Source organism: Lissotriton helveticus, chromosome 6, assembly GCF_964261635.1.
Source record: "Lissotriton helveticus chromosome 6, aLisHel1.1, whole genome shotgun sequence".
NCBI lineage: Eukaryota > Metazoa > Chordata > Amphibia > Caudata > Salamandridae > Lissotriton > Lissotriton helveticus.
In genome coordinates, this window is record NC_136067.1 from 382,312,771 (window position 1) to 382,340,752 (window position 27,982).

Genomic DNA, 27,982 nt, shown 5'->3' on the forward strand with positions numbered 1-27,982 from the left:
CAGTAGAAATAAGCCCTTTACTTAATGGTAGCTAACCAATTAAAAAATGAAATTGTGTATTATTTGAATTTATGACTTTTTAGGGGATTGGGTGCTACAAATAATTGTACGTTTATTTCTAAATTATGTAGTTGTTTTGTACTGTGCTTAATAGTACAGGAAACACATCCTTATATTTAGGCAAAGTCTGCATGTTAATTCAATTTCTCTGTAGCTGCATTTCTGTTTTACGATGTTAATTATAGCAGAGGGACTTTGGTTATGCAATTGGTCAGTGTTTAAACCCCTGAGGTTTTGGTGCAACAATGGTATGCATTAATCATTTGAAGGATCATTGTTGCTTCAAGTGTGAGCTGGAAGATTGGCGATTTCCGGCAAGTTATAATAGGACACATAGGGTTACCATGGGCATATTTGGAACAAATCTTGTGCATAAGGCATAGTTTTAAAATTGATATTGGAAGCCACTGGGAACCAGGTGCACATCACAAGGGCAAATAGGCATGGTTGACCCCTCTCCCCGTTAATATTCTCTTTAACAATGGATCCCTTCATTCACAGGGTGCAAATCAGCCCAAACATTAAGAGGTTCAAAATTGGCATGCAATAATTTAAATTAACATTACATACTGATAGCCTACTTTGTTTCCTACTGATTTAGAGACTTTCATTCTGTCCTTGAAAGAGGAATTTTCCTGATTATGCAGTCTAACAAAAATTGAAAGCCATGAACATGCGATCCATGCTCCTATTCCCTGTGAAAGTTCTCCATGGGTGCAAATTGAACTTCTTCACCATGCCAGATGAGACATGGGACTGGATAGAGACTCTTGGTGTGGGGCAACTGTTGGCTTCAGCGAGTGGAGATTCCTGACCCTTGACCCTGAGGAGACAACAAACTGCCATCTGGACTGCGCATATGCGAAAATCGTAGGGCCACACACTGGGAGATCTGAGTAGTGGTCTGAAGAGTAGTAGTCTGTAATGGCATTTTCTTAACTATTTTGGTGCTCTGAAAATTCACACGTTTTTACTGCTAAAGAGCAACATTGAAAATAAGTTCTGGCTCAATACACAATTCTGACTTTGCTGTGGTTTTTTGTTTTTCCTCTTTCTTGGAGACAAATCGCCAACTGCAGTCTCCATCTACAGTCATTCTCAACTCTGACTCAAAAATATAGTTATCAGCTCTTTTCACATTACACCTGCAAAGATCAAGTTCCTTCTAGAAGCTCTGAACTTGTCTGAAAGGCTCCATTATTATATCCACACATTACAGTGTAATATATACTCTATTGTGTTATGAGACATATCAGAATAACATTTTTAAGTCGAAGCCTAGAGCTGCGCACATGCGCAGTCTTGCTGGCGAGATTTAGTGTTTTCAGGCGCTTTCACTAGCGGGCTTTAAGCCCCTTCCCTCTTTCCCATTGGCCGGCGTCACCGTTTATGCTAAATGGTGGCCAGCCATTGGGAAAGAGCACTTGGTGACCAAAAGTTTTCTCTCTTTGAGCCGTCCCACTTGGACGGGCTCACTTGACTTACTCCCGTCGCAAAAGGATTCTTATCTTTATGGGGCCATGTGTTTTCAAACACATAGCCCCATAAAGACAAGCTTAGGCGCGATCTCTCCCTCCCCTTCTTTGCCTCTTCCACGCTCTCCCCCATCCCGTCCCCTCTCCCCCAGACCCCACAGCCTCCTCCTCCCCCCTCCCCCACCATGAACACGTCCACACTGCCCTTCCTCTTGGCATGCCCCGTAGCCACAACAATGCAGACATGCACGGTGTTGGTTTCCACAAGGGCAGACACGGTGCGCTCCTCCCCTCAGACCTGAACAGATGAAAGAGCTGTCCCAGTCGGTGGCGCTGGAGATGATAACATGCTTCCTGAGTGTTTACATCCCCGTGTACAACCCCCACGCAGACCCAGGAGCGAATTGCGCGGTCCCTGCCAGAGGAAGAGCCGGCGCTGGAGAGGACGGACCTCTTCGTGTGTACTTCCGACTCCATGGAGAGCCGCTGCACCCTGAGCAGACTAAGCTGACAGTGTAATATGCACTTCCCGTGTTCAGTCAGGAAGTCTCCAGTTGTGAACAGCATGGAGCCCCCACCCACATCTCTTTACGGGACCGGGTATGCGGGGGGGCGGGTAACAAGTCTTACCTGGATCCCTCCCTCCGTTCCCCACCATGCCGTGGAGGCACCCCCCCGCCCATCTCTTTACGGGGCCGGGTATGCGAGTCTTGCCTGGATCCCTCCCCTTGCCCCTGTTATCGGCGGCTGTGTGATCACCGCGAAGAGTAGTGTCAGATGTCTGTGTTAAAGGATGGATGCGGTGCCTTTTACCTGCGGTAGTGACTGCAGACCTTAAAACCAAGGCTTGTAACCCAAGGCCTGCTTTCCCTCTGCATCTTGCCTGCGGGACCGGGGCACGGGTTACAGGACATTCCCTCCTTATACATGTTACCCAGAGAAGCACCCGGGCTTGTGAAACCCCTTCAGGAGGGGCGGCTGGAGGGGTGTAGCGCCGGGTCAGGCGAGGACACATCGAGGGAGCTGCCTGCCTTAACTGCGGGCGACACCTAGTGCAGCAGGCACGGTCACGAGCATTGGTAGACGACAGCTGCTTTCAGATAGGGATGAGCATGGCCTGGACGTCCCTTGCTCCCCCTCACAGTCGGGCAGCTGTTTCCCTCAGAGGCACCGAAGGCCCACGGCCCGTCTGGCCCCATATATCCCGCCCCCATTCGATTATGTTATGGAATGTATTAAGGACACACTTAACCCCAAGTGCGCTTCATCTCACAGAAAGAATGCGGGTAGCCCAGGGTGAAGTCTCTGGAGCTCTGTAAGGGTGTTTGTGGCTGGCTTATCCAGCCGTAGGCAAGCAAGGCATTTCTGATATATGACTGACCACACCCCAGCTCTGCTGGCCTTGCGTTGCGGATTTGTTTTTGTTGTGGCAGATTTACATAGCGCGAACTCAACCCGAAGGTATTGGAGTGCTAAACATGAGCACCAGTTACATTACAGGACACATTGATATTTTGGTAGGCACAGGGAGATTACGTGATTTGCCCAGAATGTTGAGCTGACTTCTAGGCTCGAACCTAATTCCCCAACTCCCAAGTTGGCAGCTCTGGCCCTAAAGCCACATCCTTTATTGGAAGTGTGATAAATGTGGCTGAATTTCCCCGGCCCTGCCAGCCTCTCACTGTGGGAAGTCTCTGACCGACTTCCCCCCCCCGAGCCCCCCTACCCTTCACCGTTTGTATCAAAGACACTCAGAAGCCGAATTCGTGGAGTTGGGCCCATGTTGTATCCAACATTTCAGCCCAAAAGCGCAATTTTAAACAACATTTGCTTTTGTGAACTTGTAATTTCGTTTATAGTGTTGAATATATGGGATTAAGAAGTCCAAGATGCCAACAAAGTGCTTTGTGCCACATGGTGTGACCCTGGGCAGGGTGCCACTTCGCAGCCGTAACTCACGCTATACCGATCTCTGTTAACTTAACATAGAGATTACGGCATGGGCAAAGTGTGCCCTTTCCCAGGGCCCCCGCCGCCACAGTGAGATTTCTCTGTAGCTCACTTCTATGTATTTTTGTATCTTAACCTATAATTCCATATGTTTAAGCACATAGGGCTTGAATTAACAAAAATGGGTATTCAATTAAAAAGTTGTTCCAAAGAGAGGCCTCCAAAATATTTCTCGACAAGGACCCCCAAATCCTTGAAATGACACTGACGTAACATGATGATATATGTGACCAGGTCTGCCTACCATCTTGGTTGGGTTTCCAGCCTTATTTGCACTATGATGTGTAATATTCTCTTCCCCAGCCCAATCACAATTCACAGAGAGCGACAGAGCAAGAAAACGTAACTCCCCCCGACCTCTCACCCTGTCACAGACACATATCAGATAATATAACATGGCCATAGTGCTTTTTTCCGGCAGGAGCTGGTGGCAGAGAAGGGGCAAGCAATAGCGGGGGTCAGAAGCTGGTGGGCAACAAAGGGCAGGGGGTGGGTGGATCTACTGTTCAAGCTATACCAAGGGAAAGAGTGAGGCAGGCAACAGCGTGAAAAGCAGCAGCTGGTTTCAGGGGGAGGGGGCTGGTGGATGGAGCAAGCAATGGGGAGGATGGCAAGCAACAATAGGAGTGAGGTGGGGGCAGACCAGGGCCAAGTATCAATGGAATGCGGACCGGGTGGGAGAGGCGGGTAGAGAGAGTGTGCCAAATGATGCACTCTTATGGAGTGCTACAGGTTGAAATAAGATGACGAGAAAGAGGCATGCATAGATCAGGCAAGTAGTGACAGAACATAGGTGGTGGGAGGGATGGGAGCAAGCAACAATGGATTGTCTGCAAAATTATACTTTTATGGAGCACTATACTAAACAAGCATTGGAAATGCAACAGGTCTCACCTTTGATTAAGTTAAAGCCATTTGCTTTGCTATACAATACCATCAGCGAAGCAAATGGCTTTAACTTAATCAAAGGCGAGACCTATTGCATTTTCAATACTTGTTGAAATATGAAACCACAACTTAAAGCCTTGTAAATAATGCCCCTGGGAAAGGGTCACCAGGCATTTTATCGCCTTCAAATGTACATTTAAATATATTTTGGTGACATTTGTAAAATATATTTGATAATTACGTATTCCTTTGATTTTTAGCCACTTTGGAGATTTGTTGACAACCCCACTGATGAAAGAATGTTGGTCTATCGATCCAAAGATATTAAGGAAATTTCAAGACTGGCATCCCCAAAGGTGTGCGGTTATGTTAAATCTGATGATGTAAAGTTTCAGAACACAGAACTAGAGGATGCTGCTTCAGATGAAGGTTTGTTTCAGTTATCACACCAAATTGAAAAAAGTGTACTTTAGCACTACTTCTTGTTCACCTTTAAATTGGCAAGGTGTGTCTATTTAAAGACTAAAATAAAGTAAAATGGCAGTTTATTCCAGGTTGTATTGTATTATTGGTTTGTCTGTACATTTGTATAATAGAGTATTCTTTCTTTGATCTTGATGCTGACAGTGTATAAAGGACATTCCACTAGCTATTATCAAAATGCAAAGATTTGATTGATTTGATTTCAAATGTCAATTTAACCTATATTGGACAAATAATTCAAATGCAGTATCCTTGGAAAAATATCTACTAAACCTATTAGTGAGTTTGACAGTATGACTAAGTATTAAAGTAGGGGTGGATCAGAAGCCGTGTAAAAAAATAATCCTGTCATTTTCTGACTTTTTTTCTTATTTGGTTCTAATTGACTTGTGAAAGTGATTTTTTTGCCATGACGGTTTCAAGATGACGATCAGGATTAAAAATGGCGGCTCATTGAGTCCCAGAATCATGCCTAAAATATTCTTGTGAACATTATTCCTTATTGGACCTTACCTAAACCCTTAACCTAACACCAGTATTTATCCTCCACCTTCTCCAAATTCTAAACCCCCAAACGCCATATCTTAACCTTACTCCGTACCTTGGCTGTGCGCTAAATGTAAACCTAGTCTAACCTAAATGCCTAACCCTATACCTTGCTTTGACTGTAGTCCTAAATCTAAACTTGTGTCTAACTTTAAAATTTACTCTAATCTAACCACTTATCTATATCTAATATTAACCCTAAAACTAAGGATATGCTTAAGCCTTGCTCTAACCGTAAAGTTAACATAAATCCTTCTGTAAACCCTGAGCTTTACATATTCATTATTCAGTGTGGTATTGTTCTCACTTGTGTAATTCTCTGTTTTTTGTTAGCATCAGTGAATTCTATATAACTTCACATTGATGTAGTGAAGTTTCAGGATAGTGCACCTTTTCTCATAACCAAACAATGTAAGTGCTGTGGGAAGTAACTGCATAATGAATGTGTGCAAGCATGCTTGTATGAGCGTATTTATTAAGGCATATAAGCTGCTTCTGAAACAGTGTCTGTTGAAATGGATACTTATGGACTGAAGTCCCTAAATCCGAGTTGAAGAAAGCAAATAGGCTGTGGTAAAGGTTGCCTGTGATAGGCTAGGATAGGATATATGCTTGTAAATTGCCGTGGCATCTTGGTGCTAGTGTATGTGAAAGGAAGTACAGCCTATACTACCAGGAGAACTAGGCGGAGGTAAACAGCCATATTTTCAGAGCCTTCCTAAAAAGCTGCCGATTGGATTGAAATCTCATGGCCATTGGCATTTTGTTCCACAACTTTGCTGCACAGTTCGATAAAGTCCTGCCACCCCATCTTGACCGCCTGATTTTAGGAGTCTGGATAAGGCCCAGACTTGCCGACCTAAGAGCTTGAGAAGGGTTGTAAGGTAAGACCTTTTTTTTTGGATGTCCTCGGAACTACCACTGTAAAGTGCCTTTTGCACCAGGCATAGGGCCTTCAATTCCACGTGCTGCTGAATGGGAAGCCAGTGCAGTGAATTGATCCCTGCCGATGTAGCATGTCCTTTGGGTATGTTTAGAAGTAGTCATGCTGCAGCGTTCTGTAGAGACTGCAGTTTTCTCATCTGGGTCTTGTCAATGCCCAGGAAGAGGGCGTTGCAATAGTCCAGTTTGGACAGGAAGAGAGCCACCACCGTCTTTTGCAGTTCTTGTGATATAAAAGGATTTTTTTTTCGCAGAGTTTTTAATAAAAAGAAGCAGGAGGAAGTGAGACTGTTGACCTGGCCAGAAAAATTCAGCTGGTTGTCGAAGATTACTCCGAGACAGGGCAGGGGCACTCCACAGCCTCAACCGGCCACCAGGAGTTGTTCCACAGTGCTCAACCCTTGCCAAACTCTACCACCTCTGTTTTATCAGTGTTAATTTTCAGGAAACTATGGTTCATCCAGATCATGATCTCAGTGAGACAAGCATGAAAACTGACGGCTGTGGTTTCAGGCTGGTTGGATATAGAGATCACAAGCTGAGAGTCATCAGCGTAGGAGACCAGGGCAAAACCATGCCTCTTGATGAGTTTGGCCAACGGAGTGACATAGATGTTGAACATCGTCGGGGACAGGGCCGATCCCTGTGGGACCCCACATGGAAGATGGAAGCTTTCAGATTGCAGAGCTTCCCAGTTCAGACTCTGCTCCCTTGCCTCCAAAAAAGAGGAGAGGAGGGCCAGAGCTGTGTCCTCGATTCCCACGTCCTTCAGCCGCTGCACTAACACTGTGTGATTCACGGTATCAAATGCTGCTGATAGGTCTGGGAGGACGAGGACCGCACTGCCCCCGCCATCCACTATTCTCCGGATCGTTTCAGTTGCAGTAAACAGGTCTGACTTTGTGGAGTGACAGGGCTGAATACCATGCTGTGTAGAGTCACGCAGGTTGTTAGCATTAAGATAGTTAGTCAACACCTTATTAATTGACTTCTCCAGAATTTTGGCTACTATCGGCAAGCCAGCAATTGGGCGGTAGTTCTTAGGTTCAGTAGGGTCCAGAGTTGGCTTTTTGAGAATTGGCCTGATACATACTCTTTTCCAGGCCACTGGATAATTACCTGATTCCAAAACTTGATTAATAAGGGGCGTAAGCTTATCACAGATCTTCCTGGAGGCCAGGTGCATAGTGGCTGGGGGGCAGGGGTCTTTAGGTGAACTGGATTTTATAGAGAGGAGGAGTTTTTGTACCTCATCGTTAGAGAGTGTTTGAAAGCAGGATAGTCTACAATGGGTTGACCTAGCACCACAAAGTGGTTGGTTTTGATTCTGTGGAGCTCACAGAGTCTTTACGAGATCATTATAAATCAGTTGCACCTTATTCTGAAAGTATAAGGTCACTTTGTTACACATGACTTGGTCTGGTTTAAATGCATTGTCCTGCTGCGGTTTAGCCAGTATTTTCACAGATTAAAAAAATTCCTTAGCGGAGTTTTCGGCTTTCTCAATCTTCATCGTGAACAATAGACTCTTAGCTGCAATAATTGCTTCCTTGTACTGTTGCAGAGCTAGATTGCAGTCTGCTTTCTTTTCGCTACTGTAGTCTAGTCTCCAGAGACGCTCAGCTTTCCTACAGTTTATTTTTAGGCATTTAATCTCAGGGCAATACCAAGGTGATGACTTCTTACCCCTTTTTACCGTCACCAGTTGTTCAGGAGCAACACAATTGGCTGCTGCCAGAAGCCAGTCATTAAACTGCGACACTGCTGCGTTATTGTCCTTAGCTAACATGATGGGAAAGTGACCAAGGGCAGTTTCTAGATCCCAGTCTTGAACCTTATTCCAACATCGAATTTTTACCTTGGAAGGCTTAATTTGAGTACAGTAATTGGGCAGCGTAACCTTGATTTTAAAATAGATGGCCTTATGGTCCGTCCATGGAAGAGTTGATGTTTTAGTCAAATTGATGTCAGAGTTGATAGTAAAAATGCCATCCAAAGTATGGCCAGCCAGGTGGGTAGGTTCAGTTACTAGTTGGTTTAAGCTGTGTAAATTGTCAATCAGTCATTCATTAGTTCCAGGTGATAGTTAAAATCACCCAGAATAGTGAGGGAGTGGGAGTCTGTATAGGACTCCAAAAGCGAAAGCAGTGCCTGGGTGAAAGCAGCTCTGTGCCCAGGTGGGCGATAGATGAGTAACCCTTGAAAGGTAGAAAGATTGTTTAATTTTATACTAAAATTCAGCGCCTCTGCTGGTAGAACTGAGATGGCTTCTACACGCACCTTCAGATGGTCTCGGTGGATGATGGCTATGCCCCCCCTCCCTTTACCTTCATCCCTATCTTGAGAGGTGACTGCATAGCCCGCTGGCAGGGCGATGTTCCAGTCCAGGGCCGAGGTTTTGTCAATCCAGGTGTCTGTCAGAAAGATTATGTCAGGGTTAGAAAGCTGAATCAAGTCTTCTAGCTGGTGTTTGTTAAAACACTGAACTGACTGCTCGTGTATTACCTTTGGGACTCTGACTACCCAATTTGTGGTGATGTTATTAGTCATCCCCCTGTTTCTCTATTCATAGAGCGTCAGTCTTCTCTCCTCCTATTCCTCTCCCAGCCATGTTTGTGTGCCGTGAACTGTTATCGGAAACCGGATTGAGCCGGTAGAGACATTTGGAGCATAAGTATTGTTATTTACAAGGAGCATATCAAGGGCACTACATATGCCTCTTCTGAGATCAAACAGCTGATTTCTGCCGTAGCTTTGGGACATTAAACTGCCAGCGGTTGTGGCGCTGGTCACGCTCTCGGCGCAGACGGGCTTGCCTTTAGCGTGCCAGTGGCACGCCCTGCGCGTGAGGTCGCTCCAGTGTGGTTTAAATAGTGTAGACTGTAGAGTAAAGGACCAGACCGTCAACCCCAGTGCAGTGCGGACCCGTTCTGACATACGGGTACCGCCAGGGTCGAGCAAAGAAACTAAATTGTAAGCACAGTAATAAAATCACTAAGATAGAAAACACCTAAAAGATAGACTTTAAAAAGTTTTTCAGTTTATAGACCAAACATGTGGAAAAATGCAAAAATGCAGCTCACAGTAGAGCATTTAGCAGCAGTACATCGGGCTCGGTATCACTGCCACATACACGCTGCACGGTCGCTCCAGCATGGTTTAAATAGTGGAGAGTAAAGGACTAGACCATCAACCCCAGTGCAGTGCGGACCCGCTCTGACATGCGGGTACCGCCGGGGTCGAGCAAAGAAACTAAATTGTAAGCACAGTAATAAAATCACTATGATAAAACACCTAAAAGATAGACTTTAAAAATGTATTTAGTTTATAGACCAAACATGTGTAAAAACGCAGCTCACTGTAGAGCATTTAGCAGCAGTACATCGGGCTCGGTATCACTGCCACATACACTTATGCGATAATTCCCTGTTGTGCAAAATAAAAAACAATCTGTAAATTGAATGTTCAATGTTGGATAATAGTTTCACAAACCAGGCAGAATCCCTGTTTCTTACCTCACTTGAAGTGCCTTTCAGCTTTATTACTTTCTATGAGAAGGTGATATTTATTGCATTACCTCCTTCAGAATAGTTTCCACTAAATCACCGAATATCTTTCAGCCTCTCATACTCATATGTCAGCTACTGTTTTGTACTATCAACTGTGTAAGCTGGTCTGCTATTGGCTGCTTCATGGGCCTTCCAGCTGCCATCTCAATAATTCACAAGTGTGTTCAACATCTATAATTGTAGAGCTTTCATAAAGGAGCTGAAAACATTTGTCAGAACCCCACTTTTTTTCGGCTGTGAGCAGAATAAGTTGCAGCTCTTGGTGCTCTCGGTGACCTACGGGGTTACCGCAACTCATTGTCCACAAGCTCCGGCCCAATCCGCACATTGAAATTCTCCATGGTGGCCCCTCCTGACTTGCGGGATAACTGCCTTTCTACCATACAGGGCTACTGCCCTTTATGCGCAGCAGCCTTTTCCATTGCGGCCCGTCCTACCATACGGGGTCGCTGCCTTGCTGCTATGTATAGGCTATGGCCTGATCGGCTCAGCAAAACACATGGCTAAATTCACGGTGGCCCTCTCCTGGCATACCGGGGTTGCCGACTCTGTCCAGCACACAGGCAACGACCCGATTGAAGCATCAGCCATTTCCTCACACAGGTAGTCCCCTCAACAGGGCTCCCAACTGGACCTCGCTCCCTCCAATGCACTCTTCTCCCTCCAAAGCACTCTTCTCCCTCACAGAGCATACTGGTCTTGGCAAGCAGGCAGGCGCTGGTGCTCCAGGCTTGAGGGCAGGTGTTCTTGGATTCCATGGGTGATGTCCTCTCACCCAGCAGGGAGACTAGCAGGCCTTGGCCCCTGTTCCTTGTCACAGGCAGATGTCTTGCAGAGCATCCCCTCCTCAAACAAGCCCGTCTGACTGCTTGACACATGACAATTTTGAGGGTCTAAAATTCCCCTGATTATAGTCCATTTCCAGACACCAAATGTGATGTAAGGTCTGAGTCTTTGAAGTTTTAAGTTGGGGTTCTGCTTCTTTTGAAGTGCCCACTCCTCTGCTCCCTCTTCCTCTTGAAAAGCAGTCTGTCAAAGCAGGAGAGTCTCCAAAGCTGATAGTCCCTCAACACAGGCCATGGGAGTGACTAGAGATTACAGCTGTATGTCAGTCACAGTGACTGTGCATCAAAAGGGTAGACCAGGGCCCACAGTCCTACTCTTTATGATTCTCTTATCAGACCCATCTCCTTCCTGAGTTGTGCCCAGTCCCTCTCCTTGCGACCTCTCCCTGAATTGAGAGGCACCCTTTGAAGTGTACTGGAGTAGTTTCCCTCTCCCCTCTCCTCCACAGTGTGTGTGACCTACACAGCTTACAGGAATGCAGCAATGCACAAATCTATCTGGGGGTGGGATCTCGCTACCCCCTCTCCCTGATTCACCATTCAGGCCTGGGACTTCCATAATGGAACCATGTATTGTATCATCCGCTGGCACACACACACTCAGTGCATGTATACCGCATATACATACTGCACAATACTGTATCCTCCATTTACTAATCCACATATATTCAGCATATGCATTTAACACACACGCTCTGCCCAGCACTATATCCTCGATGTGATGTACTTCTCATAGGTAAACATATACCCAGCACATGCATTTATTATGCACACACTGCATCCTTCATGTATTGTACCACTCACAGGTACACATATACCCAGCACATGCACTTATCCTGCAACCATTTCACAGCACTATATCCTTCAACTATTATACCACGCATAGAAATATATACATCCAGCACATTCATTTATCCGGCACACTGAAACAAGCCGAGATTAACAACCTACTCAAGAAACCCAAGGCGGACCCAAAGGACTTCAAGAACTTCCGACCCATCTCCCTGCTCCTGGCGAAAGTAATTGAGAAAACCGCCAACAGACAACTCACCCACTTCCTGGAGGAGAACAACACCCTGGACTACTCCCAATCCGGCTTCTGCCGCAATCACAGCACCGAAACCGCCCTCATCGCCGCCACTGACGACATCACCGTCTGTCACCACACCCTGCGCACACGCCTCCGGGACGCAGGGATACGAGACAAAACCCTGGACTGGATCACCTCCTTCCTCACCGGCAGAACCCAGAGAGTCCACCCCCCCTTCCGCTCCGAAGCCACGGCGATCACCTGCGGCGTGCCCCAAGGATCATCCCTCAGCCCGACCCTTTTTAACATCTACATGGCACCACTTGCCAACTTCGTCCGAGCACACCATCTCAACATTATCTCGTATGCCGACGCCACCCAGCTGATCCTCTCCCCCACCAAGGACCCAGCCACCGCCAAATCCAACCTCCACGAGGGAATGAGGGCCATCGCAGACTGGATGAAGACTAGCCTGCTGAAACTGAATTCAGACAAGATTGAGGTCCTCATCCTTGGCTGTTCTCCCTCTGCATGGGACGACTCCTGGTGGCCTGCCACACTGTGAGCCGCCCCATCACCAACCAACCATACTCGCAACGTGGGGTTCATCCTGGACTCCACGCTATCCATGACCCAGCAAGTTAGCGCCGTCTCCTCCTCCTGCTTCAACACCCTCCGCATGCTCCGCAAGATCTACAGATGGATCCCCACTGAAACCAGAAGGCCGGTCACCCAAGCACTCTTCAGCAGCAGGCTGGATTACGGCAACGCCCTCTTTGCAGGAACCACGGCCACACTCCAGAAAAGACTCCAACGCATACAAAACGTCTCCGAACACCATCATCCTCGGACTCCACAGCCACATCACCACCCACCTGAGAGACCTGCAGTGGCTCCTGGTCAACAAGAGGATCACCTTCAAGCTCCTCACCCACGCTCACAAAGCACTCCACAATGCCAAACCAGCATACCTTAACAACTGACTGTCCTTCTACACCCTGATCCGCCAGCTCTGCTCCTCCGACCTCGCCCACCTCCCCCCGCATCCGCCGAACGACCACCGGCGGCAGATCATTCTCTCACCTCGCCGCCAAGACATGGAGAACCCTCCCCGCCCACCTACGACTGACCCAGGACCTGCTGACCTTCAGAAGACTTCTCAAGACCTGGCTGTTCGACCAGTAGCTGCTTCCCCCCTCTCCCCCGCACCTTGAGACCCCCCGGGTGAGCAGCGCGCTTTACAAATGTTTGATTGATTGATTGATTGACAAGACTAGCACTACATCCTTTTAGTACTGTAGCATTCATGGGCACACTTACATCCAGCATATGCATTCACCATGCATGCACTGCTCAGTTCTGCATTATTCACATATTGTACACCTCCCAGGCACACATACACTAAGCACAGATACACCATCTCTGCGCTGCGCAGCACTTAACACCAATCCGATGTAGGCCAAGGGAGAGTTAAGCACACAATAGATGAACTCTAAAAGTGAGTGAGCCTTTAGTCATTCCAGTGACACAGGTAAAAAAGGACCTGTTCATACCTACCGCTTTGGGTGCCCCTCCTGGTCCAACAAGATTGTAATCTGTGAATGATAGAGACATCTAGCCACAGATTCCTTACCATAGAACTTCCAGCCTGATGCCTGAAAGTTCTAAGGTAAGGAATCTGTGGCTAGATCATGTCTCTACCAGATAAGGCAGTGTCCGAAAGTACAATGTCATGGCGCACATGCATGATCTGTGCTTGCCTAGGACATAAAAAATCAGAAAGTAGTACAGTTGGGCACTCCGAGCAGGGGTGCACCCCCATTACCATACAGAGGGCTTTTCTGTCCCAACAATTCTGACATTTATTACTGATATTTTTTCATGTCACATCATTTTTTCTACTTTTGAGTAGCATGAAAATCTCACTTTCTTAAAACAAATGTTTTGTTTTTCAGTATGAGGTGTTTATAGGTTTGGAAATTTGAGCGACATGTGCACAATATTTGTCCTCCCAGTTTGTTCTAGATTTAGTAGATTTATTTTTAGACTAAAATGTAGGCAGCAAAATGTTTAATGTAAATCTTATACATAGCAATAGGTAGTGGCACATAAAGCAATATATTTAGGTTGGAGGATGTACAATAAATTGAGGTGTGACGAGGAAACGAATTTGTAAATAGACAATACCAATATCATACATAGGACCCAATTTGAATTTTATTGTGATTATGAAGGAAACATTTGGGGAGTGAGGAATATATGCAGGAGGACATATTTTCAGTGGCCTGACTGGACCAACCTGATGATGAGGGGTAAATAGGCATTTGTTGAGAGATGGCTTAGGGCTTTTAGGCAGAATGAGTTGAGGTCTTTTTATGTGTTGGCTATTGTGAGTCTAAAGGTCGAAAACTAGGATTTTCGGACAGTGTTAAATACTAGTTACAACTTAGGTAGTGACCCTAAGATCACAAGTGCAAGAGGTAGATATAAGGAACAGGAGAAGATTTCAGAAAGGTAAGGGTGGGATAGGATATAGATCAATTTGAAAACCAGTGTTACAAGGTATGTGTAAGTAGGCAACAACCAAACCGGTTTGCTCATAATGGTAAGAGGTTTGGTGGTCCAGGAAAGTAAAAAGCATCCATGTTGCGAAGTTGATAAATTTGTCAAGGGGTCCACAAGCAGGCTGTTGCAGTAACCTGGTTTACTTGTGACAAGTGTGGTATTGTGTGTCCTTCAAATGTGCAGTAGGAGATGAGGGTGCACCATTAATATTTGTCTTGATAGATATGCTTTCTAGTGTTCTGGCTTAATAACATGGTTGGAGGATCTTGAGAGGGCAGAAAGCGGTTTAGCACTTGGGGGTATGAGTTTAAAATTGGGGAGAAAGTGATGAAAATGATGAAAATGTCTATAATCAGTAGTCTCCCAAAAAGTGAGGAATACTTGCAAAAGTAATGAAGTAATGATACGGATAAAGCCACTGTATTGAATAAAGAACTTAAAATCTGAGTGAAGAAACATAGTAATAATTAGAGGGAAAGAATGGGTCTGTCATGTTTTTCTTTTTTATGTGTGGCAACACTGCTGAACGTATAGGATTTCACCATGATGAGGAAGAGATTAAATTATTTGGAAAGAGAGTGAGCGATTTGATAGTTTGAGGCATAAGGCACCCGGAGAGTGCTGGAAATACTGGCACTTTTAAGCAATTATCTTGTTATAGGATGTAGCAATTATGTAAGCACAGTGGGCTGGCAGGGAAGAAAGTATAAGAGGCTTGTAGAAAGGTCATCAGAGTTTGTATGGTCATATTTAATCTCATTCTGGAAGAGTTTGTCAAAGTTGTGCCATATTCGGAAAAACAGTCATGAATATTTCAGCCATAGGATAAAACAGAATTATATTGTAAAGATCAAGGTTTGTTTTATTCCCAAAACTTTTTGGTGATTTGTTTCAGCTGTGATTGCCAATGGGATGGATTCTTACACCTGTGCTCCCTGAATTGTGAAGGCTCTACTATCCCACTTTTCCTATTTCATTTAAACAACCTCAAACAGGCTAAAAGCATAGTTTTAAAACCTTTTTGACAAGAAGCTGGGGCCAAATCTTTAAGAACATTTGTTTCATCATGTAGACAGACTTCAATATAATTCTCTTCTGTAATCCTAACCAGTGAAACCAACAAAGGTGGCCCAAATTCAGGTCACATTTCTTGAGACCTAGAGGGGTCTGATGTATTCTAAATGTGTTGCAGAAGACTGATTAGTTTTGTCTGGAGCTCTAAGAAGATTAAATGACTGGAGTCAGTGGAAGATTGCACAAAGGCATTGGTGCTAAGCGTTCTCTTTGTAAGCAAGATGTTTGTGAACAGCTTGTGAAGAATTTGCAGATCATCAAAAACAAAATGGTTTTTGAAGAAGCTGCTAATTATTATTTTAAACCTCTCTGGATCTAGTACCTGCTCCGAATTTCTTACAGCCTCCTGCTGGCTTGGGGGCTAGGGAATGGAAATGAGGCTTAGGTTGCCAACCTCTTTGTACAGCTGGTTTTGAGTAAGTATGATCTCCGTTATGGACAGATTCACTTTCCGGAAATGTATTTCTTTCCTTAAGCATTTTGCATCAACAGCAACAGTTAAATCAGTTGGAGAATCTTGTAGAATAAATAGAATCTGTCTATCCATGCCACATGTACATGTTAATACTATATACATTTTACAGACAAGCAAGGGGCTGCAGATAACAATTAAAAGCAAAGGAAAGTTTAAGGATCGTTGTGGGAACACTCACCAGAATGGTTTTGAGTTGGATCTAAGTAGCCTGACATGGATCCCAGCACTTAAGAGTGAATCAATGCATTATAAGATTGTGCCACAATCCTAACAGTCTGTCTGATGCCCTTGAAACCTCCATGGTCAATGTTTTAGAGAGATCTAACCTGATCAGCATGCCAAAACTGCCAGCATCTGCTATCACTTGGTGAGGCCTAAACCATGCTTAGGCCAGTATTTTCAACAAAACTCTGAAGTTGTGTTTCTTCTCTAACAGTTTGGGCGCATAGACAATTAGCTAAATTGGCCTAAATTAACTGGATCATTGATATCAAGAAAGAGCTTTTCCAATAATGACTTATCACTCAAGAGGGTATCCAGGCACCGTGCTGCAGGTTTTATTATAAGAGCCAGGTCTTGTGTTTCTTCCTGAAGTGGGTCAGTAAGCATGTGGTGCAGAGGTGGAGGGGGAAGGTGTTCCAGCCTTTGACGGCAAGGTGGGAGAAGGAGCGTCCTCCCGAGCTGCAGCAGCCATATCTATGGTATCTGTGAGGGTGAGGTGTGAGAAGCAAAAGTTCTTGGGAGGTTGGTGGAAATGCAGGCGGGGGGTTCATGTAGTCAGGTCCTTGGTTGTGGAGGGCGTTGTAGGCATGGGTCAGAAGCTTGAATTGGAATCTCTTCAGGACTGTTGAGATTCAGTCTGGCAACTGCGTTTTGGATCATCTGGAGTCTCTGCATGAGTTGGATGGTGGTGCCTGCATAGAGTGTGTTGCCGTAGTCCAGTCAGCTGGTGATGAGGGTCTGCCTCACCGTTTTCCTGGAGCCACTTGAAAATTTTGCAGAGTCTGTTGGAAGCAGGCTGAGGAGACGGCATTGACCTGACATCTCATGGAGAGTTCTCTGTCCAGGATGATGCCACGGTTGCGTGCATGGTCTTATGCCAAGGAGGTGGTTTCAAGCTCCGCGGGCCACCAGGAGTCATTCCAGAGGGTGGTATGTCTGCCGAAGACCATAACTTCAGTTTTGTCTGTGTTGAGCTTTAGGCAATTGTGCTTCATCCAGGCTGAGACATTCTTCATACAGTTGTGGAAGTTGGTCTTCGCCGAAGTGGAGTCCGCTGAGAGCGAGAGGATGAGCTCGGTATCATCGGCATAGGAGATGATGTTGATGTTGTGCAATCTCACGATGTCTGCAAGTGGTGTTGTGTAGATGTTGAAGACGGTAGGACTGGGGGCAGAGCCTTGGGGTACACCGCAGTTGGTGTGCTTGGGTTGTGAGGTAAAGAGAGGAAAGCAGACTCTAGGTGCGTCCCGTGAGGAAGGATGCCATCCATCTGAGTGCATTGTCTGTGATTCCAATCTGGCACAGGCTGTCGATGAGTGTGTGGAGGGAGACGTTGTCGAAGGCCACAGAGAGGTCAAGCAGGACGAGGGTGGCTGATTCTCCTCTCTGGAGTAGGGTCCAGATGACCTCTGTTATGGCAATCAGGGCTGTCTTGGTGCTGTAGTTGGCTCGGAAGCCTGAGTGGGAGGAGTCCAGTAGGTTGTTCCTCTCCAGGTGTTCGGTGAGTTAGAGGTTGATGACCTTTTACTAGCACTTGCCAGGGAACGGGAGCAGCGAGATGGAACAATAGTTCTGGAGCTCATTGGGGTCTGCCGGTGTCTTCTTGAGGAGTGGGCTCACCTCTGCATGTTGCCAGGCGTCTGGAAAGGAGCTGAGGTTATGGAGGCGTTGAGGATGGTGGTGAGCTGGTGGCTGCTCTCATCTCTTCCGAGGTTGAAAAGCAGTTAGGCACTTGGGTCTGTGGATGCTCTCGAGTGGATGGAATTCATAAGGGTGGTTGTGTTTAGTGTGTGGAGTTCCATGCAGTTAGCAGGTGTTTGCTACGGTGGTCGATGGGATGTTGAGGCGGTCAGAGGGTTGAAGCTCGAAGTTTTTATAGATGGTTGCTATATTGTTGTGGAAGTGGTCGGCGAGGGCATTGCAAAGTTCCTGTGAGAAGGGGATTGAGCTTTCGGTGGCTGGCAGGCAGGTGAACTCTCTGAGGATGGTGAAGAGTTCCTTGGTTTGGTTGGTGCTGGTCTCAATCCAGTGGGTCAGGGCCTCCTTTTTTGTGGATTTGAGCTGGTTGTGGTAGTCGTTGAGGGCTGATTTGAAGGTGGCTCGGTCGGTGTGGTTCCTGCTGGTGCGCCATCTTCTGTCCAGTTGTTTGCACCCATGCTTCGACGTGCTGAGTTCCGGAGTGTACCAGCTTGCTCGTCTGGTATGTCTGTGCCTTTTGGCTGGTTTGGTGGGAGCCACTTGGTTGGTGGTGCTGGTGATCCAGGTGTTGAAGTTGTTTATTGCCTGGTCCAAGTTGGTGGTGACGTCGGGCTGTGTGAGGCTGAGTGACCTTGGTCCATAGTTGCCTAGTGACCTTGGTCCACCTAAGGTAGTTGGGGGAGGAGCAAGGATGTCTGATTCTGTTGCTGGACATGAAGATGGGGCCCACTGTGTGTCCTGCTTTGTGCTAGGGGTCTGTGACCAGCTGCTTGAGGCCGATGTTGTCCAGTCTTTCCAGGAGGTTGGTGAAGTGGTGTCAGTGGAATCGTCCAGGTGGAAGTTGAGGTCTCCCTGGAAGACGTAGTGTTCGGATTGGATGGCAAGCGTGGTGATGAATTCAGCGATGGTGTCGCTGAGGCCAGTTTGTGGTCCTGGCAGTCTGTAAGCAAGGGTGCTTTTAATGGTGGTTTTGTCGTTGGTGCGAAGCTGGAAGTTCATGTGTTCCATGATCGGCGTGGTTTCGTCATCGGTGATGGTGCTGGTGATCGATTCTATGTGTACAATGGAGATGCCACCTCCGTGTCTGTTGTTGCGGTCACTGTGTTTCTTCTTGTAGCAGATGGATGTTGCTGTGGTGATGTCCATGGCAGATGCTGGGGTGATCCAGGGCTCTGTAATGAATGTTGCCCTGGGGTAAGAGTGGAGAAGGTGTCCCAGGCTTCGGTGGCATGTTTGCAAAGAGATCTGGTGTTGATCAGGAGGCAGCTGAGTTGATCCGGGGAAGTCTCAGCAGTCAGGGCTGGCATGGCGATGGTCGGTGCAGGCGTGGAGGTGAACCAGCTGCGAATGCAGGTGAAAGGTCCTGCTGTGGAGCAAGGTGATGCAAGACAGCAGTTGTTGTTGCGTCCGGGATCCAAAGCACAACGGGTTGCGGCAGAGTATCTGTGGGAGTGCAGAGGGCCAGAGTTCCTGGCGCTGGACTCGGTCCAGTCTGGGACGAGCGCAGACGGGGTTGACTTTGGCACGCTGGTGGCAAGCCAGCAGCTTGTGGCCACACAGCGGCCTCCATAAGTAGCCCTGGGAGGTGGGAGGGGCTGTCAGGGAGGTGGGAGGACGACGATCGGAAAACGACGGGAGCAGGCAGAGGCCTGGAGCATGGGCCCGATGGGGAGGCACAGGTACTGGGGGATAAATACAAGGGAGCTAAATACATGTCAAAATAAATAAAATAAATAGCATAGTGGGACAGGCACTAAGGGGAAAGAACAAGGGAGCTTAATACAATGGGAGCTAAATGCAATGTCAACATAAATAAATAAAAATAAACAGTGCAGTGAGTCAGAAAAGTAATTACCAAATACGCCAAGCGATGAGCAGGAACTGCAGGACTGAACAGGCGGCCTCAAGGGCTGTGCAGAAGGCAACAGTCACAAGGAGCTGGACAACAGCAGCAGGTGGAGTGGCACAGAGACCAGGAGGTCAGGGACTACTTACCGGTTCCGCTCAGCGACCTCTATAAGTAGTCCTGGGAGGTGGGAGGAGCTGTCCGGGAGGCAACAGAGCGTGATCCGAAATCGGCGGGAGAAAGGAAGGGAGTGGACAGAGACCAGGAGCAGGGGTGCTGATGGAGAGGCACAAGAACTAGGGGAAAAATACAACGGAGCTAAATACAAGTCGAAATAAATAAAATTAACAGTGCAGTGGCACAGGCACTGGGGGAAAGAACAAGGGATCTAAATACAATGGGAGCTAAATACAATGTAAACATTAATAGAATAAAAATAAACCGTGCAGTGGTTCAGAAAAGAAATTACCAAATTTGCTAAGCGGTCAGCGGGAACTGGGGGACTGAACCGACAGCCTAAAAGCCTGTGCACAAGGCAACAGCCACGAGCAGCTGGACAGCCGGGGTAGTGGTGCAGAGACCAGGAGGTCAGGGGCTATGGTATATTAATTTATTTTTCTTTGTTATGGTTATCCTTTTGTCTCTGATCTTTGGGAACAGCCTTTCTCCCCTTTTTCCCATTTTTTGTAGTCATTAGGGATATGTCTGATGTCACAAATTTACTCTTCGCTGCATCAGTGCTGTGCTAATCCAACACAACAGCGTCAATCAGGACATTCGGCACTATCTACCATGATCCTGTTCCTCTGTGGCTCCCACAATTCACCTTGTTCCATGCCATAGCGACGTTAAAGGCCTGATTCCTGAGTCTAGTTACTAATACAAAGATCCCTAAAACCTGTCCTCTGCTCTGTAATGGGCAAAATGCAAAGCACCCTTGATCTGACTTCATGCTGTCACTGCGCCCACCGCAAAAAGAACAATTGATGGACAGAATGCAAAACAATGTGATACATTCACCCCAGTACAAAGGTCTGGGCCTAAATCCATCATGTTTTTGTTCCCCATGCCATTCCAGTTTGAACCCAGCCATATGCAAATCAGTCTTGACCCTGCGCCCAATGGGAACAGTCCAGCCCGAACTGCCAGGCCTGGGGCTCCCTGGACTGAAAATAAGCATCCTAGGACCGGTTTCGGGGTTTCACCCCTCATCAGCCACTATAGCTTGCCTCCAGTGGCATGGGGAGCACGGACCCACGTCTGGGCATACCCGTGCCACTCAGGGCGACACATGCAAAAAGAGCAATTGATGAAAGGAATGCAGAACCGGCAGAAACCGATGGGTTCCTGCCGGTGGGATGCTATGCGATCACTGGATTCATGGGCTGAAGGCAAAATCTGCTCATCAAGCTATGGTAAATCAGAGGCCTTGTGTTCTGAAAAGCATGTACTTGTTTTACTTTACTCAGTTTCTGCCTTCACCCCCAAAAAATAGCCCAATGTAGGAGATACATTAAAGTTTTGCTGAGACCTAAATGTTCAGTAACTCCGCAAGCCCTGCCTGCTTTGATTAATAGAACGTTTAGCCACTTTACTGGCAAGTTTAAGCACTTTTAAAACTCTGGTCAAAAGTATTGTCATCGAATAAAGCAAGATGGGATGAAAGGCAAGTCATTTGTAATTATGAAAATTGCCACTCAATGGATGCATACTTTTCTTTTCGGTGGTTCATACATGAAAACCTGCATGTTCGAGGCATGTGGGTTGCTGAATTCATATCTGTGCATAGATCGCCGCCTAGTGTTGGGTCCAGAGGATTGCACATTGTTGTCCTGGAAGAGTCTTCAAAGTATCACGAGATAGGTGGCTCCTCCCCTGGACTACAGTGCGCATGGGCATCCTCTCCATCCTCAGATTGTTTTTTCGGATGTACTTTCCTTTACTCGAAGTTCGGAATCTAAAAAAAAACTTTTCTAAAAGGCCAAAAGGCCTTCGGTCTCGTCGGTATTGTTTACGATCGGTGCCGAGAGCTTTATTTACAGTTATTCAACTTGGGACGTCGAATCGGGCCGCGGGCCTTCTCGACGCCATAGGGACCAGTCGTCGATGGAACGAAGTCCATTCAAAAGATGCCCTCTTTGTAATTCGAAATACCCACATATAGATAAACACCCTGAATGTAACAAGTGTTTATCTCCGGAACATAATGAATCCGACTGCCTAGCCTGTGCCCAATTTCGATCCAAAAAGACACTTCGGACTCGACGGGCCTCTAGGCTAATAATGCAGAAACCAGCGCCGGAGCCGGAAAATATCTTCGACGATGAAGATGATCTCGCCGAAGCCGAAGAATCAGATCAACAGTCAGATCAAGATTCGGAGCATGACTCCAACTACTATGTCGACGAAGAAGAAGACGTCGTCGAGGTAGGAGACGACGAACAAGGGATCGGAGCCGTCCAAGACGACTCCAGTTATGAAACGGGGCCAACCGTTAGTACGACGCCCCAAACATACACTTCTATGGTTCCACAGGCTCAGGTCGAGGCATCGCCAGAAGGCCTTAGCCAAGATCTCGAAACACATTCTATAGCCCCGCGATACAGCTCGGCTAAGAATATTAGAAAAGAGCCATCGGATCAACGTACTACTAAATTGTTGATTTCGAAACCGAAAGTTATGGAACCAAAAACAAAACCAAAACTGATCGACTACACAGTCTTCGGACCAAACTACGTCGACCCATCGGAGTCGATCCCAAAGAAGATCATCGACAATACGGTCTTTGGACCAAACTATGTCGATCCATCGGAGTCGAACACAAGGGTCGTCGAGCCGAAGGGTAGCGCACCTCTATCCACTCCAAAACAAAAGGCCGTCGAACCGATAAGATCGGCGCCGACAGCCGGCAACACAAAAAAGGGACTCGATCCGAAGAAGGTTGTCGAACCAAAACAGAGAGTCGACAAACCAATGGCTGTGCAACCAAAAACAATCGAGCCGAAGAAAATCGACCTGAAGAAGGCCATCAAGCCGAGACCAAAAAGCATTGGTCCAAAACCACAGGTTACTAAGACACTACAAGGTCAGAAAGGTACTATCGACCCGACAAAAATCGTCAAAACGATAAAAACATCGGCTCCAAAGAAACAGGCACAACCTAAAAAGACTGTTGTAACATCGAGGGATCTCGGACCGATCAAGTTTGGCCTACCAACTTCCTCTAAAACAAAGGCGGTCGACCCGAAAAGCGGTATCGAACCGAAACAAACAAAACAAAAGACATTGGGAAAAACGCCTAGAACTACTGAGCAGGAGATCTTATATCCAGACCCCTCATCAGAAGAACAGTCCAAACTTTACATTGACCCTAATTCTGGCAAAGTCACTCTCTACTTGTGGGACACCCCCGCGCCGCACGGCCACCAGCTGCTGAGTGTGTGCCCCATTGCCTTGCCCTCTGCCTCGCTGCCTCGCTGCCTCGCTGCCGGCTGCCGGCTGACTCCGCTGCTGTTGTTTTTTCTTCGTTTTTGACCTGCATTTGTGCCTGTATCTATTTTTCCTCCGCTGCTGTTGTTTTTCCTCTGTTTTGACCTGCATTTGTGCCTGTATCTATTTTTCCTCCGCTGCTGTTGTTTTTCCTTCGTTTTGACCTACATTTGTGCCTGTATTTATTTTTTTCTCCACTGCTGTCTGCTTCTCTTTGTTTGGACCTTCATTTGTGCCTGTATTTGTTTCCCTACTTGTGTGCCCGTGTTAGCGTGTGCCTGGATTGTCTAGATACTTGCTGCCCGGGCCAGCGCTCTCCTTCCTGGTTTCCCGCCCATCTCGCCGCCCTCCGTCTTCCCTCCCCGCTCCCCGCTCCCGCCACCACCGCTGACCCCGCCCCTTTTTTCATTCTGTTCCCTCCCCGCTCCCGCCTCCCAGCTGCCCCGCCCACCCGCGCACTTCGCCTTATATGGCGACCGTGCGAACGCGCAGCGTTGACGCGCAGCGGGCGCGCCGAAGGCGCGCCAAAGGTAAGCCCGTCTGCGCCTGGACCGCGCCCAGTGCCAGGACCCCTGGCCCACGAAGACCCCGACCGACCCGCCTGACGTACTCCGCCGCCACCCTCATCGCACTCAACACCGGCCGACTACCAGATTGCAACCAGGCCACCCCACGACGCACCCACGGACCTTTCAGCTGCCACGCCTGCAAGTTCACCTGCATCCGGACCTGCCTCACACCAGCTCCCACCAAGTCGAACACCAGCAGCACCCACCTCAAGTGCATCCTGCTCAACACCCGCTCCGTCCACAGACACGCCGTCGAACTCTGGAACCTCCTCGACACCACAGCCCCTGACGTTGCCTTCCTCACGGAGACCTGGATGAACGCCTCTTCAGCCCCCGACATCGCCATCGCCATCCCAGAGGGCTACAAGATCGTCCGGAGGGACCGCAATGCCAACCAGATGGGAGGAGGCATCGCCATCATCCACAGGAACACCATCCGTATCACGACCAGCACCGACAACACCCTGACCAGCGCCGAGCACCTGCATTTCCAGATCCACACCAACCCAAACACCACCCTTAGAGGCACCCTGATCTACCGACCTCCGGGACCACGCACACAATTCAGCGAGGACATTGCCGACTTCGTCAGCCCGCACGCCCTCCCCTCCGCTGACTACATCCTCCTGGGGGACCTCAACTTCCATCTGGAGAACAACAACGACCGCAACACCAGCACCCTGCTCGACAACCTCGCCAATCTTGGACTCAAGCAGCTGGTGTCCACCCCCACCCACCTCGCCGGACACACACTCGACGCCGTCTTCTCCTCCAGCACAGACGTCGCCTTCAGCCACGCCACAGAACTCCACTGGACGGACCACAGCTGCGTCCACTTCGCCTTCAAGAGAACGACGACCCACCACCACCAGCAAATGGCCGCCCGCAGAAGCTGGAACAAGATCACAGCAGACCAGCTCGACACCACCCTGAGCCATCACCCTCCTGCCAGCTCAGCGAACCCCAGCCAGGCCGCCGAGAACCTCACGAAGTGGATCAGCATCTGCGCGGACGAGCTCGCCCCGCTGAGGACCCCGCCCAGCAGACCCGGAAGCAAGAAAGCCCCATGGTTCACCGACGAACTCAAGAGCTCCAAGAAGAACTGCCGAGCCCTCGAGAAAGTCTGGAGAAGGGAACCTACACCGGACAACAGGACCACCCTCAAACTGGCCACTCGGAAGCACCACCAGCTGATCCGCGCCGCCAAGAAAACTGCTTTCAAGGACCGGCTGGACAACAACGCACACAACAGCAAGGAACTCTTCAACATCGTGAAAGAGCTTTCCAACCCCAGCGCGGGAAACAACGACATCACCCCATCGCAAGACCTCTGCGACTCCCTCGCTTCCTACTTCCACAACAAGATCGCGGACATACACAACAGCTTCAACAAACAACCAACGCACACCAGGACCGAACAACCACCCCCCACCACCACCCTCCACGCCTGGACCCCGATCAGCACTGAAGACACCATCCGCACGATGAACTCCATCCACTCCGGATCACCGACCGACCCCTGCCCTCACCACGTCTTCAACAAGGCCGACGCTGTCATCGCACCCCACCTGCGAGACATCATCAACACATCCTTCGACACCGCCACCTTCCCTGAGAGCTGGAAGCACGCCGAAATCAGCGCTCTACTCAAGAAACCTACAGCGGACCCCACCGAACTCAAGAACTACCGCCCCATCTCGCTCCTCCCGTTTCCAGCCAAAGTCATCGAGAAGACCGTCAACAAGCAGATGGCCGCCTTCCTCGAGACGAATGGATCCCTCGACCCCTCACAGTCCGGCTTCCGAGCCAATCACAGCACCGAGACCGCCCTCATCGCCGCCACCGATGACATCCGAGCCCTGATGGACAACGGAGAAACAGCGGCCCTCATCCTCCTAGACCTCTCCGCGGCATTCGACACTGTCTGCCACCGCACCCTAGTACAGCGCCTCAGCAACGTCGGAATCCGGGACAAGGCGCTGGAATGGATCATCTCCTTCCTCGACGGAAGAACACCGTGAGTCCGCCTACCACCGTACAAGTCAGAGGCCTCCAAAGTCATCTGCGGCGTCCCTCAAGGATCCTCTCTGAGCCCCACCCTCTTCAACATCTACATGAGCCCCCTCGCGGCCATCGCACGCCAACACAACCTCAGCATAATCTCCTACGCCAACGACACCCAGCTGATCCTCTCCCTGACCAACGACCCCGCCACCGCCAGAGCCAGCCTACACGAGGGGATGAGAGAGGTAGCCGAGTGGATGACGACCAGCCGCCTGAAACTGAACTCGGACAAGACGGAGGTCCTCATCCTGGGCTCCTCACCCTCCGCCTGGGACGACTCCTGGTGGCCTCCCGCCCTGGGCACCGCACCCAAACCGACAGACCATGCACGCAACCTGGGCTTCATCCTGGACTCCTCCCTCTCCATGACCAGGCAAGTCAACAACGTCTCCTCGGCGTGCTTCAACATCCTACGCATGCTACGGAAGATCTTCTGGTGGATCCCCACCGAGACCAGGAAGACCGTCACCCAGGCCCTCATCACTAGCCGACTGGACTACGGCAACGCCCTCTACGCCGGTACCACCGCCAACCTCCAGAAGAGACTCCAGCGGATCCAGAACGCCTCAGCCAGACTCGTCCTCGACATCCCACGACACAGCCACATCTCCGGATATCTGAGAGACCTCCACTGGCTCCCCGTCAACAAAAGAATCACCTTCCGCCTCCTCACCCACGCACACAAAGCCCTACACGACCAAGGCCCGAGCTACCTCAACAGCCGGATCAACTTCTACGCTCCCAAACGCCACCTCCGGTCAGCCAACCACGCCCTCGCCGCCGTCCCCCGCATCCGAAGAGCAACTACAGGAGGAAGGTCCTTCTCCTACCTGGCCGCCAAGACCTGGAACTCCCTCCCGACCGACCTGCGCCTGACCCAAGACCACCTCTCCTTCAGGAAGAAGCTGAAGACCTGGCTGTTCGAGCAGTAGCGGCACCCCCCCTCCCCCAAGCGCCTTGAGACCCTACAGGTATGTAGCGCGCTCTATAAGTGTCATTGATTGATTGATTGATCTACAAAAGAAAAATCAGACCAGAAACTGATAAAGAGACTTATATCATCCCACTCAAAAAGAAAAGGGACTGTTCTACTTCACCTATTCTATTTGAGACTATAAAACCAACTAGGCCTGACACGTACACATATACACCCACACACTCAGATGAAGAGGTGGATGATGAATATAATGAAGAATACAATTACCCAGTAGACCATGACCAAGACAGTCAAGCTCAACCATGGGTTGACCCAGTACATCCTGGTGACTCTCAACCCATTCCAGATACACCTGCATACCCTGCTAGGCCTTCTCCTACAGAGGATACAGCTGCTTTTAATGCACTAATAGATAGGGCAGCCCTCCATCATAATGTAGAGATGCATGCAGACCCCATTGAGGAAGATTTCCTCTTTGACACCTTTGCCACATCAGAAAGATCGGTCAAAACACTACCTATGTTAAAAGGGGTACTTAAACATGCAGGTGACATATTTAAGGAAACAACTAGGGCACGGGTCATTAACCCCAGAATAGAGAGGAAATACAGGCCAGCACCAGTAGACCCCACATATATTAAGGGACAACTGCCTTTGGATTCTTTAGTGGTATCCAATGCACGAAAACGTGCAAACTCTCAAACAACTGGAGAAGCTCCACCTCCTGACAAAGAATCAAAGATCTTTGAGGCATCAGGGAAAAGGGTAGCTGGCCAAGCAGCTAACATATGGCAAATATCTAATACGCAAGCCCTGTTAGCTAGGTACGACAGGGCACACTATGACACCTTAGAAACACTTCTCCAGTATTTACCTGAACCTTACAAGGAACAGGCTGAAGACCTAGTACAGGAGGGAAAGTTAATAACTAACGCCTCCATTAAATGTGCCCTAGACGTGGCAGATACAGCGGCCAGATATGTTAACACCAGTGTTATGCACAGGAGACATGCGTGGCTTTGGATTTCAGGTTTCAAAAATGAAGTCCAGTCTACTTTATTAAACCAGCCAGTAAATCCTGACTATTTATTTGGTCCAGCTGTAGATACAATCCTAGACAAATTGAAAAAAGACACTGAGACGGCTAAGTCTATGGGAGCCTTACAGTCCCAACAACATAGAGACTCCTTTCGTC

General features: G+C 48.4%; 1 protein-coding gene across 1 annotated transcript in view; it reads left to right on the top strand.

Moving 5' to 3' along the window:
- ADAM17 (ADAM metallopeptidase domain 17) overlaps positions 1-27,982 on the top strand; it is a 578,388-nt gene that overhangs the window by 168,510 nt on the left and 381,896 nt on the right. Inside the window, exon 5 of the mRNA XM_078647824.1 lies at positions 4,694-4,862. Within this exon, the coding sequence (XP_078503950.1) occupies positions 4,694-4,862 (169 nt within the window). The remainder of the gene's footprint in view (positions 1-4,693; positions 4,863-27,982) is intronic.